General features: G+C 37.9%; 1 protein-coding gene across 1 annotated transcript; it reads right to left on the reverse strand.

Moving 5' to 3' along the window:
- Positions 1-5,466: 5,466 nt before the first annotated feature.
- Positions 5,467-12,406, reverse strand: OTULIN (OTU deubiquitinase with linear linkage specificity; the record flags this gene model as incomplete). The annotated part of the gene is made up of 6 exons (XM_010281415.1): positions 5,467-5,661; positions 6,327-6,596; positions 7,626-7,751; positions 10,033-10,176; positions 11,433-11,527; positions 12,333-12,406. Coding segments are annotated over 6 exons (904 nt in total), but the record flags the coding sequence as incomplete, so codon positions are not given.
- Between the last annotated feature and the right edge of the window lie 1,566 nt (positions 12,407-13,972).

Here is a 13,972-nt window from a genome sequence, read left to right on the forward strand (position 1 = left end):
AAGCTCCTTCGCCAGCTCCCTCAGTACTCTTAACTCCTTTATAAATATCCATTTATGTATCATAAATGCCTGTTGCCTTTGCTGCAGTAGCAACGAGAAGTGACAAGCCAGCAGGTCCCTTCTCTGTGGCTTGGAAAGGAAAATCTCCAAGTGCCACTGGCTGGGAAGCAAACAGTCCTGGCGTGGGTAAGCCCGGGCTGTCCCTCTGTGCTCTCCCCTCACCTCCAGTGACACCTCTCAGCAAACACACCGGGGCCTTGAAGCTCCAGGTAACCATGCAGTCCTGGGCTCCCCTGCGAAGCCACCCAAGCTCCAAGAGTCACCAAGCACCAGCGTCAGCTATAGACTAGAACTGAACGTTTCCAGTGAATGTCCTGTGAAACACAAAACTGTTTGAGAAGGATGATACTAGTTTCACAATTATGGTAGCAGCTTTTCTTTTTCTTTTTTTTTTTTTTTTTGCTTAAATAAAACGTGGGTGGCTGCACAACAGATCTAAAAAGGACAGTGTCTAAATTTTCTTCTGTCGCAGCAAGCCACAAATACTCATGGAATTATCTGATTCTAGAAAAGTGAGAGAGAAAATTTTTAAGAAGTGCCTACCACATTCAGCTTACATAATAACATCATCTCTATAAACTAAGGGGTTTGGGGGTTTTTTCCAATAAAAAAGATTTTTTTTTTTTTTGGTCAGACTGAAAGCTTGACACTGAAGAGCAAGTGCAGAGGCTACCTGCTGGAGTCCCTGCAGCAGCTGTCTGCCGCAATAGCCCCAAGGAAATATATCATGTCAAAGACCTGGTGGACAAGTGTCTAAAGACAAACTAACAACCCCAAACCCCACAACTCCAAAAAGAGGAAAACTGAGGAAACAATCCCCTGGAGGAGATAGCTGGCAATCCCATTCATTGTGTCACTCTTTCCTCAGCATGCCACAGTACTCATCTGACAGCCCTGATAAGACAATTTTTAGTCAGTACTGACTAGTTCTTCAATGGCTCAGTACATCTTGGGGTGTTTTTTCAGCATCCCACCAACTTGAAGTTGTGAACAGAAATAAGAGCAACTTATCAGCACCCATGCAGAACATGAATGCTCTGGGGAAACGGGACTAGAGAGCCACCTTTCCTGAGAGGCTTCTACCATGCTAAGCCTTCCTTATTTCACCTTTAACTCTGTAGAATTAATAACATTTTGTTTCCATTTCTCAGAGGTTGAGGTTCTCCTCCTCAACAAATTTGTAAATGGAAATATTCTTTGAATGTGTCTGGCTTGAAGCACGTTAGTCGATGTCATAGGACAATTATTCATCTAGCAGCAAGCCTCCAGAACACGCTGCCTGTCATCTTCCACCGTTACCAAAAAAGGGAGCATTCATAAAGTACATTTGGCCATCTTCAAACATTCTCGGTCCTATCCTGCCAGCTAGCATACTGGGGGAACAAATGGCAATTATGTCGAGAAGACAACAAGATGCAAGGGCTGCACAACCAACACTATTAAATATTAGGGACATGAGATCATGAGATCACGAGCTGAGCTCTGCACTCAACACCCAATGCAAGAGCTCCCTCTCCCCACTTCCCTTAACACCTAAAATGGGATATGTGACCATGTCTGCTGTTCTGGTGAGAGACAAATTCCCACCCTGCTCTTCACTCTCCTCCTTTGATGATAGGGCTGTTGCTATTGCACAAAAATGAACTTGGGCAAGATTTGGTCAAGCTTTGAGTCAGCTATCTGAATAAAGTTACAGCCTTGAACCAAACACACCCCCCTCCTGGGGGCAGCCAGGCCATCACCATCAGGCTGGCTCCAGCCCAAACTTCTCACAGCTGCACGCAGCCCAAGCTTTGCAACCTTGCCTGCTGCAGTGCCAGTTCAGCACATCTCCTACCCACAGCCAACTGTTCCCACAAGGTACAATGCCACTCTGTTCCCCTCCGCACAGTCCAGCAAGATCACCTGGACTTCTGCTTTCCTTCACATGAAGGACATCTGCTGTACACTTCCACCAACAGAAATGAAGTTGGAGGACAAAGATCCATCAACTTTATAACATCTTTCTGACTAGGAGACCGAAGAAAGGCAAAACAAAAGCTTTGCGTAGACCACAATTTTTAGTGAAAAATACATACTTAAATGCTTTCTAAAAAGCAGTCAGGCCAAGTCAAAGCACTAAGATAGAAAGCAGGACATTTCCATTTAATATCTGAAAGTACGCTAAAATGGTTCAGAAGAACACACAGCTCCTTCCCCTAAAAGTATAAAGGGCAGAAGTTAGATGTAACAATAATGTTAAAGTAGGGATAAAGGATGGGCCTAAAGTGGATGAAGGTTGGTTTTTGTGTGTGTGTGTGTGTGTGTGTGTGTGCGCGTGCGCCCCCAAAAAGCTTACTAACTACCACTACTTTCTTCACCCCTACTGACGCCTAGGAGCTCACATATTACACTATTAAAACTCTGGCCTGTACCTAACAAAGTACGCCAGGTGTCGAGTAAAGCATCTGCTTCCTTTAGTTTGTTGATCTTTAAGTACAGCAGCTATTATAAATTTATACACATGTAAGATTCATGAAGATCAGGGTGGGGGACAGAATTGATTTGACCTCCATTCCTCATCCATCCCTTGCTTCCACTTCATTTGATGTATTGACTCTTTCAGTTTATTCAGCAGAATACGGGGATGGGACCCAACGGAAAAGCACTATTTATCCATTGTATAACTCTAGATGAAAAACCATCAGCTGTCAATTTTATACTGAAAATTTAAGTTAAATCAATACACTGCACACCACAGTACAGACTCATTGCTTATCTCCAAATATGGACAGAAAATATAAAGCAACATCAGTTTTTCTACTGTTTGTTACTCAACTTCCACAGGAACAATATGTGACTTAAGGCATACACGTACTTTGTGCTCAGTCCTGCACCTCTCAGTTTGACATACAAGCCAGTTTACATACCTAATGAATGCAAATTCAGCCCTTAAAAAGCCTCTACTTTAGAGGTTTTTGCCATACATTCAGAGCCACTGCTCTAAATGTAAAACAAAGATGTCTTTTTCAAAGAGGTGTTGATTAATTTCAATCTCAAGAATATGTGACAATTAGCAAGCATCAAGATTTAAATAATTGCAGTTATTTAGATCATAACTACAACTTTTCTATCAGAGCTCAGCGAGTTGCAAAAGCCAATTTATTTTTATTTCCCCTTCAGCATTAGCTGGATAACAGTAATTCAGAGAAATTTTTTTGCTGTCCACATGCAAGCAGCAAGCCGGTAATTACTTGTTTTACATACATTGCTATGCTTTGCAGCTTTCAAGAACTTAAACTAACTTAAACAAGGATTTCAAAATTAAAAACTCAAAAATACAAAGCTAGAGAGAACACAGGGCACAAAACAAGAAACAAAATTTTGTAACGAATGGGCGTCATGGTTTAACTCCAGCTGGCAACTAAGTCCCACACAGCTACTTGCTCGCTCCCTCCCCCCACGGTGAGACGGGGGAAGAGAACCGGAAGAGTAGAAGTGACAAAACTTGTGGGTTGAGACAAAGACAGTTTAATAGGTAAAACAAAAAGCTGCACATGCAAGCAAAGCAAAACAAGGAATTCATTCACCTCTTCCCTTCAGCAGGCAGGTGTTCAGCCATCTCCAGGGAAGCAGGGCTCCATCACATGTGACGGTTACTTGGGAAGACAGACACCATCACTCTGAACACATCCCCTTCCATCTTCCCCCAGCTTTATATGCTGAGCATGACATCATATGGTATGAGATATCCCTTTGATCAGTTGGGGTCAGCTGTCCCCGCTGTGCTCCCTCCCAGCTTCTTGTGCACCCTCTGCCTCCTCACTGGCGGGGTGGTGTGAGGAGCAGAAAAGGCCCTGACTCCATAAGCGCTGCTCAGCAATGACAAAAACATCCCTGCATTGTCAACAGTTTTCAGCACAAATACAAAACACAGCCCCACACTAGCTACAATGAAGAAAGTTAACTCTATCCCAGCCAAAACCAGCACACCTGGTTTATTTTTATTCCAAGAAATCTTCAGTAACAGCTCAAACTAGTTGTTTTAAAAAGGTAAAGGCAACATGATAAATATAACACCGAGTACGATAGATCTCATTAAGATGTGTCTAAACCGCATTTAGAACATTGTGAATACACATTCTCATTGTGTATAACAAATTAATTTTAAGTAGAACAAAACAGAAGAATTTGAAGTTTTGCATGCCAGAAGTTTTGCATGTCATTTCCTACAAAATACTTGAATGAAAAAAGTTGGTTTTATAATCTTACCCCTTTTCTCTAAGAAGGCCTTCTAAGAGAAGCCAAGTGATCTGTGTATGACTGGTATTTCATTTAAGTCAATGAAAGTCTCTCTTGTTCTGAGAATCATCTGTAGGGCATACTTAACACTTTAAGCTAAAGGTGAAGGTTTCATTATTTTATTAGATATGTCAACACTCCCAGCATCTCATAAATTTTTCTTAAATTATTCCTTCAATTTAAAGCATAATGAATTATTCTAAGCAGAAACAGAACCTCCCATACTCCTCCCAAGAATAGCGAAGCTGCACCAGTTTACTTCCATTTACTGCACTTCCTGGACGAATTAAAATCCTGCTGTTCCCCACAGCAGCTACCAGCGAGCATTAACATTACAGGAACAGTAATATGAACAGACATGGAAGTTAGTGGGCATGTGGTTATCTCATACCAGCTATCATAACTGAAGAAGGAATTCTGTCTAAGTTTTGAATTTGTGACCTACTAAGAAACAACTTTTATACTCTCTTATTATCAAGTCTCTTTGCTATGATCCTCTCAAGGGGTTGAAAGGGAATGAGCTCTCTATTTTCAGTGTAACAGACGACTGGCCTCTAAATAAAAAAAGATACTCATGTTGGAAAAAACCCAAAGCATTAGAAAACTTTGCATAACATCTCTTATAGCATAAACCATGGCAGGCATTAAATTTCAACTGCAAAAGAATTATATTGCTTCCCGAGACCCAAGATTTGTACAATTGCTTCTAAGCAGCATTACAAATATCAGTCAGGACAATGGCACCCTACTTTTTCAGAAATTTCAATTCATTATTACCTCATTATTTCAGGGAGCAGATCAGCTCACGTCTTACCACAGAGCCTCACCTCCTTCTTAAAAGAAGTAAATCTATAGTTTTTGCATTCCTATTCAGAGTAAGCCCTTCAAAAAAAGAACTGCAGGAGTTTCCTTTTTTTTTCCTAATGGGCAACAGAAGTCATACTTGCAAAACTTTTCCTCTTTAAGGTAGTACTTATTTGATATTTTAGTTAACATGTAAACTTCTAAACCATGCATTTCAAGTTGTTGTAGATTTACTAACACAGGTTTCATCATCATCCTGTTTCAAAATAGCACTGGAAATCTCAATAAGCAGCACAGGTTTGTCTGCCAAAAATCACTTGTTTACAGCATAGTCTCTTGGCACATTCTGACTGGAATATTATAATGTCTGTCATCTTCAGTTATGAGAGTCACCACAGGCCAATCCTCCTCTGGGTCATTGGGATAAAGTGTGATGAATTCATCAGTACTATATTTATACAGTCGATACACTTGGATGGTATATTGCAGAGCGTAAGCAAGGAGAAACATTTCCACCTACATTGGAAAAAAGCAGAAATATGATGTGTAAAATTAAACATACATTTCATATGATATTTCTCAAAAATACTAATACCTATCAGATGTAATTTTTAAAAAAAAATTTAGAAGTAAATGAGAGTGCATATACATAAGCATCTCTAGTTCAGTATGTCGATCATTCAAGCCATTCTTAACTGGCTGAACAAATACATCTAAGATACCACGTCTTTAACATGGAGCTCTTCATACCAACAATGGTACAGTGGGGTATTAGTGCTAAAGAAAAGCTACTTCACACAGAGAATCCCACCTCGCTGCTTCCATGAACAGGTAGGAAAGACATTCTCTGATATAGGTATTCATCCCATTAAGTCACTAAGCAAGACAGAAACAGGTTTCAGGCACAGATCCTTTCCCTCTAAGAGGGTACTCTGAACTCTCTAGCCAAATAAAAAGCAGATAGGAGCATCAGCTGCAAGACAGAAATCAATGTTTAGAAGGAAGGCTTTTACAGACTCTTTACTACAAGCAAGTGGTTCTACTGTATTTTTCCCAGTGAAAGATCAGACACTACACCATTAAATTTAGCCAGACCAACAAAGCTGTGCGATTTCTTAAACCACTTGAATCCAAAATCTCCAGAACAGGAAACCACAACTGTAAGAACAATCGTTCCTTACTTGTTCAAGGCCTCCACTGTGACCAATATGATTCAAGTGATTACGCATTAACTGACAAGGGTTGCTCGATGTATCCCGTGCAAACAGTAACCATGAGAAGACAGGAACTCTCCTTCCATTTTTATCATCATTGTATAATTCGATGGCAGTGTTAAGCATCAAGAATTTCAGCGCTTCATAGAGACTATACTCCTCCTCTTCATTTTTAAACAATTTATCACAAGCTTCTTGTTTCTCAATAGAACCTTTGATTTCACTTATATTCTTCCACTATAAAAAAAAAAGAAAAAAACACACACACAGCATGTACCAATATCCATTAACGTGCAAGAGCTGTAAAAAGCCACTTGTGAATTGTCAGACATACAGCACCGACACTTAGAATTTGAATTTGTGAAGGGCTTTGCCTTTCTAAAAACACTCCAGAATATTTCCACAGCTGTAGTCCTATCAAAGTCAAGTTGAGTTAGTCTGATTTTGTTTAAATTAGTCTTAACGCAAAGCAAAAGAAGGGGATGTTGGAAATTGTTACAAGGTAGCAAAACAAATATTGTCATGGTAAAATAAGCAATAAGATAATAATCTTTGTTTCCTCTATCAAATCCTACATCTTTCATATTCTTTACATTTCAGTTACTCAGAATGTGTATTTCATTCCTGCCCTCAGAAACTACTTGAATGCCGCCTTTAAAATATTCTTAGAAATAAAAAAAGAGCGAATATGCATACACAGTAAGACAGGAACAACTAAAGAGTTTTTAAACAGGTTCCAGAGTTTCAAGGGGGTAAAGATTGGACCAAGTAATATACTACGGACACAGAAAGGGCACAACCATTTTCCTGTTATGTTAACCTAGAATAAAAATGTATAAACATGAAACAAACTACTCCTTTGAAATCATTTTAGCATTATTCTATTTGGTTTTTTCCTTCCATGACCTGTTCAAGGTAGAAACAGCATTTATCCACAGTATACATCACTTCTTCAAATAAATACAAGAAACAACAGAAGGAAAATGTTACTCTATTACATGAATTTCTTCACTGAACCCTGTCTAATACTTTTTTCCAGAGCTGCTTACAAATTAATTCCAGCATCAGGCTAAGGCAAGCCGTGGAAGACCAGAAAACTCCCACAGATCTGAACAGACATTCTTTCCTTGATTTTTTTTTTTTCCAGTTTACATACAGAAAGTGGTTTTTTTTTTTCCCCACTAGTGAAAGCATCATTATGGTAAATTCACCACACTCTGTCTTTTTTCTTATTTGCAAGGGACCAAGAATAAAAACTTTTCCAACCTTTCTCCTTAGAAGCATTAAATATTCTTTAATTTCATCACTTATTTCTCCCATCTTCCTGCCCAGTTTCTGTTTTAGCTGCCACTGCTTGATCCAGTCATATTTGCTTAGCAAGTTCTCAGGAAGCTGGAAGTTAAGAGAAGACAGCTTAAGCAAAAAAAACTTGAAAGGAAAAGCCACCACCCTTGCACATTATTACTTTATTGAATTTATTATTATTATTTTACATTTTGCACCTTAAAATGATCCCTCGTATGTTCTCCTGAACAGATGTCATATTAACATGACCATAAACTGAACACAACTGCATCTTTATAATACTTGCTGGATAACAGTCAGAATACTAGTCTACTGCTATTCCCTGATCTAACCAATACATAAGCACCGGAAAAACTAATTACCCTAAGTTACTAATGGCTTTTTTTTTTTTAATTAAAAAACCCTCCAGCAGCAGATGACAGTGACTGTGTTTGAAAAGTGTCCCTGAAACAACAGAAGAGAAGGTTAAAGATGTGATGACATCCATCAGATAGAGCCAGAAGTCTTGGTGGAGTGCAGACTACTTAGTCCAGAACACACAAACTGTGTTTTCTCTTCAGAGAACATAATTAAAACACTATGGGGATGGTTTTCTGATAAAGAAGAAAACAACCTGAGGATTAGTGGATGCACCAGATCATACCTCAGCCTCAGAACTGCCTCTTTTACTTCTCACACGCAACGTCTGCTCAGTTAAGAGCTTTTACATGTCTCTTGAAGGACCTCATGGCAGTTGCATGCCCAGTTTTTTTACCTTCATGTATTAACCCATTTTACCGGAAGAGTAATTGTATCTCACATTGAATTAAATATTTGGCTAAAGCAGCACATATACCATCAGCCATTACCAGCCAGTTTTCATTTTATCAGGACTCTGAATTAGTAATATGCTCTCTTTCATGGCAACAAAGTATTTAATTTTTCAGATATACACAGACCTTCCTCCACCCCAGCCTGGCATCCTATGCTAATTTGACATACAGAACTAAATAATCGAACATTACATGGCAGTAACTCCTGCAACTAGAGAAGTGCATGTAAGCATAGGTTTTAATATATTTTAAAAAAACAAACTTTGTTGAAATTGTACTGCTTGCTGTCACCACACTCTCTCTTAATGAATTGAAGCATAGGTCATATAACAGTTCATCATTTTAATTAGTGCATTTTATTAAATACGTTGTACACCTTTTTAAAAACGTTAATTACCATGATACACCACATTTTCCTCTATAAAGCAGTAGGAAAAAATAGGTGAATGTCATTTAAAAACTGTCAAGTACATAATTTTTAAAAGTTGGCAGGTTTGTTAAACAAGCACTGGGAAACTATCTTCCACAGTTTGACAATGCGGAGACAGTTGTCAGCTGGGAGAATGCTTTTTCTAAAAACGAAACCATTTTAGAATGTACTGATGCAGTAAAAATATTTCTATGAAATGTTTCTTATCAGTAATTACAAAAACACATCAGCAGACGTTTACTTAACAATGACAGTGATCGAAACGAGAAATTTTAAGATGGCATTAAACTTATACAGGAAGGCAGTAAGAGCAGTATGATTCTACCTGGACTCCTAGCCTACAACATGGAGTCTGCATCAGACATTCTTCAGTTATATTTCCAGCAGCAACCTGGACAACTGGAAACTTACTCTCCTCAAGCGGGCCACTTTTGTATAGGCAGCTTCTTTTCTTCCACATTCACTGATATCACCAAATAGACTTTGTTGACACAAGACAATTGCTGGAATATTTTTCTTCTACTCTTACTAAGATGCCTTGCTTTGTTTATCCATCAATGCTCCATAAGGACTGTTCTACGTATCAGGTTGGAGTTGCCCTTACACACTTATTTCAAGTAACATTTCAGATGCAGGCAATACATACATTCTGGAAAGCCTGCAGCATCCAATTTGTTCATCCACTTCTAAAGAAACCATATCTGGCACACAAGAATACAGATGATAATTTTTAAAAGCAGGGGTTTGTTTCTGTTCAAATGTGCAAATTTCACATAAGTTGTCTATATTTTTTGCTACTACCAACTGTCTTACGGGAAACCTCTTACTGCCATATTACCTGCATTAAGAAGAAACCAAGAGGGCAAGATGAAGACAGACAAGTTACATTACAGTCAGCATTACAGTAACATTTCTACATTATAAACCAGAAACTAAGGGGACCTGGACTCAATTCCAAGTTGAAAGAATCACTGTAAACAGACAAGAAAACTGAACATTACCACTTCTGAACTGAAGTGATATTGAGAAGTGAGCATATAGCATAATAGGGAAATGAGATCATAAAATTATCCAATAGGTTAGAACCAATATTCCTCTACTGTCAGAATATCAGTTTGACACATACCATAATAAAATCCTCACTCTGCAGCCAGCTTGGTAACTGGGTAGCTTGGCTTAGAGCCTGGAACAGTGTTGCTCTGAGAGCACAATAGTTATCTCCTCGTACTCTCCTTATAGATGCAAACTTTTGAGCAACTGCTTCATAACCCTAGAAAAACACAAAATCCAAACAACATTAAAGCATTAGCAAAACATTTTAAGGTCATGCACTGGTATCATAAAAGATATTGGAATATTAGCATCCAAACGTTAATGCTGTAAAAAAAAAGGATTTGATCCACTAGCCATTTTGGAAGTTCAAACGCTTTTATGTCACAAATTACGCTTTGAAAAAAAACATATGTCCCTTAGTTCTGCCGAATAACAAACAAGAAACCAAAGAAATCTAAGTAGATAATTGGTTGTAGCACTTATTTGATGACAGAACAGAAATATCATTGAAATGTGGGTAGCTAACCCACTGCTTAAAAAAAATCCAAACATACACACACAAGACTATAAATCTAAAAACATATCATGCTCACAAGTTTCAGCAATAGATTATTCTATTTAGGCAATACGTGTCACACATAGTTTGGTTTTGCTTTGGGGAAAATTTGTATTTACACTGAGGCATCTTGATGCATGGCTTAGCACATTTATCCCCTCCTTGCTGTTCCCATATGTACATTTTTAGTAGAAGCAGCAATGTTGAAACATAACTTCTGAAGTTCAGCATGTCTCTTCAGGTAACCTAGCAAGGTCCAATGCCTTGTGCATCTGTATTTCTCTTACCAATCTCTTGAAGGTGACACATGGATCTTTTGATTTATAGGAAGTATTTTTTTAAGGCTTACTCATACATAGCACTAAATTTTCAAGTGCTAAAAAACCAAAACCAAACAACAAAAAAAACATCCAACCAACCTAATGCTTTATTACTACCACTCTAGTTCAAGATTAGTATAAGAAAACTAGTCCAAAACCTCCAAAAAATAAGAATTCAGGAAACATTTAAGAAAAACAGAGCCTATTCATTAAAACACCCCATCTTAAAAATACCAATTTCAGTAATTTGCTTTCTGTCAGAAAGTTTGGTTATTTGCTCTGCCATTTCAACCACCCACAAGATCACCATTTTATGGTAATAAACTGAATTTAAAACTTCAAACTGAAAACAGTAATGAAGAACAGTATTAATCAAAACCCTACACTATCAACAAGTAGCCTTACCAAAAAACACATTTTGAGTGAGTATGAATAAAACCATCTTCCATCAGTCATCAGCAACTTCTAAGACCAGACACTGGAAAACACTGCTATTGTATTTCCTGTTTTAAAGACAGTTCCCAAAGGAAATCACCTACTAAACATACAAATGAAAACAAAAAGCCTAACAAAATTCAACACAGAGAGAACCAGTACCTTTCTCATCCTTTTTGCTACTGGTGTATTTCCTCTCCATTCTTTTCTGCAATACTCCATGATGTCCATTTCAGGTGCAACACTTAGTTTATATTCTATCAAAACAGAATACATAACATTATACTGTGAACCTTGAAACCGAACAACACAGAAAAAGTACTGAATTTCTAAGTACACTCTATCACTTTAACACTGGTGCCAAAGGAGACTGGCAGCACAACCTACAGCTACTAAGTAATTATTGGAGGGGGGTGGGGGGAACCAACTTGTGCTGAAAATGACAAGTGAACAAAAATGATGATGTAGTCCAACAAAATAGAGAACACTGCTCCTCTCTTCTGAAAGAGACTAACTGACAAAGAGTAGAAATTAGTACGCTTAATTTTCTTAACAATCAGAAAAACGTTGGGCAAAGGCTCCTCTTCTTTCAGCAGCTGGACTGTAAGGAAGAAAGACAATAGAGCTTTCTGATTAAGCTAGAAACAATGGTAGAAAGAAGAAATACAGTTTTCTCTTGGAATCCCAACAGCATTCATTCCAAAACAGATAGTAATACAGTTATTAAGGAATCCCAGCAACAGATGCTGCTATAAGGACTATAGATCAGTAATTTTCAAGCACAACACTCATAACATAGGCTGTATGACTGCTTTCCCAAGGATTCATGTTCTCTTGTAAAGTTACTAGAGAAACACAGGGAAAAAATACTACAAGCAACTAGTTTTACATAAAATTGATCTTTTCGTGAATTAAACTGTACAACATAGTCACTGTAAGTTGTTTCTATTGCACACGAAGACATCTGTGCACAAAAATCCTTGGAAATGAGGGCATCAAAGCATCATAAATTAGTGCTACAATGAATTTTAATACTGTATTTGAAACAGACTTCAAATGTACCTGAAGAGCTTGTGTCACAAAGTAGTATTTTCTCTCTCTCTATTTCTTCTGCATCACGATACATGTCCTCCTCACTGCAATAAAAATCAACACATAACACATACTTCATGTAACAGCATAAATAGTTATTTACCTTTTTCTCATGTTTACAACTACAGGCAAGTACTTAAGTCTTTCTTCAAGTATTTTTTCATCTTGATTTGCTTTCCATCTTACACATTTTCTTAAAACCAACATGAGTTCTCAAAAAAAACCCCTGTCAACTGTTCCCCTCTCTTATTTATGACATCTACACTAGTAATGAATCACTGCAGGAATTTCTCTTCTGCTGATTGTATGGGCACTACAGAGCACTGAAGTCCCTTTCTATTTGCAAAGGTTACAGGATAAACTTGCAAAAGATACAAGCCAAAATGCCTATTTGCTGAGTATACAAATACTGCAACCCAAGCATGCAACTAAGAATGCATTACTCACCAGAGCTTTATACCTGTGCTCCACTGGGTCTGAGCAACCTGCCTAGTAATGAGCAGAAAACATGACAGAATATTATGATGAAAAGTAGCCAGCTATCTGCAGCTGGTTTGAATGATACAAACTCAAAGAAAACAAAAATTCTAGATGTGATCCAAACTGCAGCCTATGGGCTAATTGAAATCCAGACAAATATTTCTTCCTCAAATAATATAGATTTTTTGGTCAAGGTATGCTGTCTTAAGAGTCAAATGTCTCCATCTGAGCCTCTAAACAGACATTCTGAACTCAAGTTATGGCCATGAGTGAGGAAATGATGGCCTAAAAGGCCACTGTTTCTATGCATAACCTAGCATTATCAAGAAGAGACCTCAAAGCTAGGGTGTGAACATTACTATTGAGAATGGAGGTCCATGCAGTGTTCAAAAAACAGAACTGTAAATTACACATTCCTTTAAATGTGATTGAGTGGCATTTGTCATATAACTTTAAAATCACAGTTTCACAGCTAAAATACTTCAAAAAAACTATACATCACCAAACGTATTAGTAAATCATTTAGGCTTACCACTAAAGAAGGTTACACTGAAAGTTTGTATTTTTAAGAAACTACATGTGTGGGGAAAAAAGCGTAAGGCTATTATTCATTGCCCACTAGTATTAGTACCTTCTAATCTACTACTCAGAAAAAACCCAAACCCAAACAACAGTGTGCTTGCAAAAGACCGGGAAGAAATTAAGGCAGTGACCCTGCCCCATCTTACACTACTAAGAGAAGGCAAGCAGTTAGGAAGACTGCAAGAAAGGCTTTAATGTAGCCAGCTGGTAATTAGATTACTCTCATTAAACTTGAAAGAATACCCAGGTAAATTACGGCTCTGTATTTCTTTTTCTTTATACCCAAACACTTTACTTAAAGGTAACACTTTTAACCCGTTTGCATACCTTTCCCTTAGAACAAAAAAAATGTTTAGTATAGAGACAAATATAGGTTAATACCAGGAAACTGTCACCTCCTGTGCAGTCATATGAAACTACAGTTTAGCTTTCACTCAAGTTTCAAGCCTTTTAACTTTCAAACTGGGTTTCCTGGGTGCTCAAGTAGCTGCTTGAAATCTGATTCATAACAATACTACATAACAGAATCACAGAATCACAGAAACACT

Source organism: Phaethon lepturus, unplaced genomic scaffold, assembly GCF_000687285.1.
Source record: "Phaethon lepturus isolate BGI_N335 unplaced genomic scaffold, ASM68728v1 scaffold5922, whole genome shotgun sequence".
Lineage (NCBI taxonomy): Eukaryota > Metazoa > Chordata > Aves > Phaethontiformes > Phaethontidae > Phaethon > Phaethon lepturus.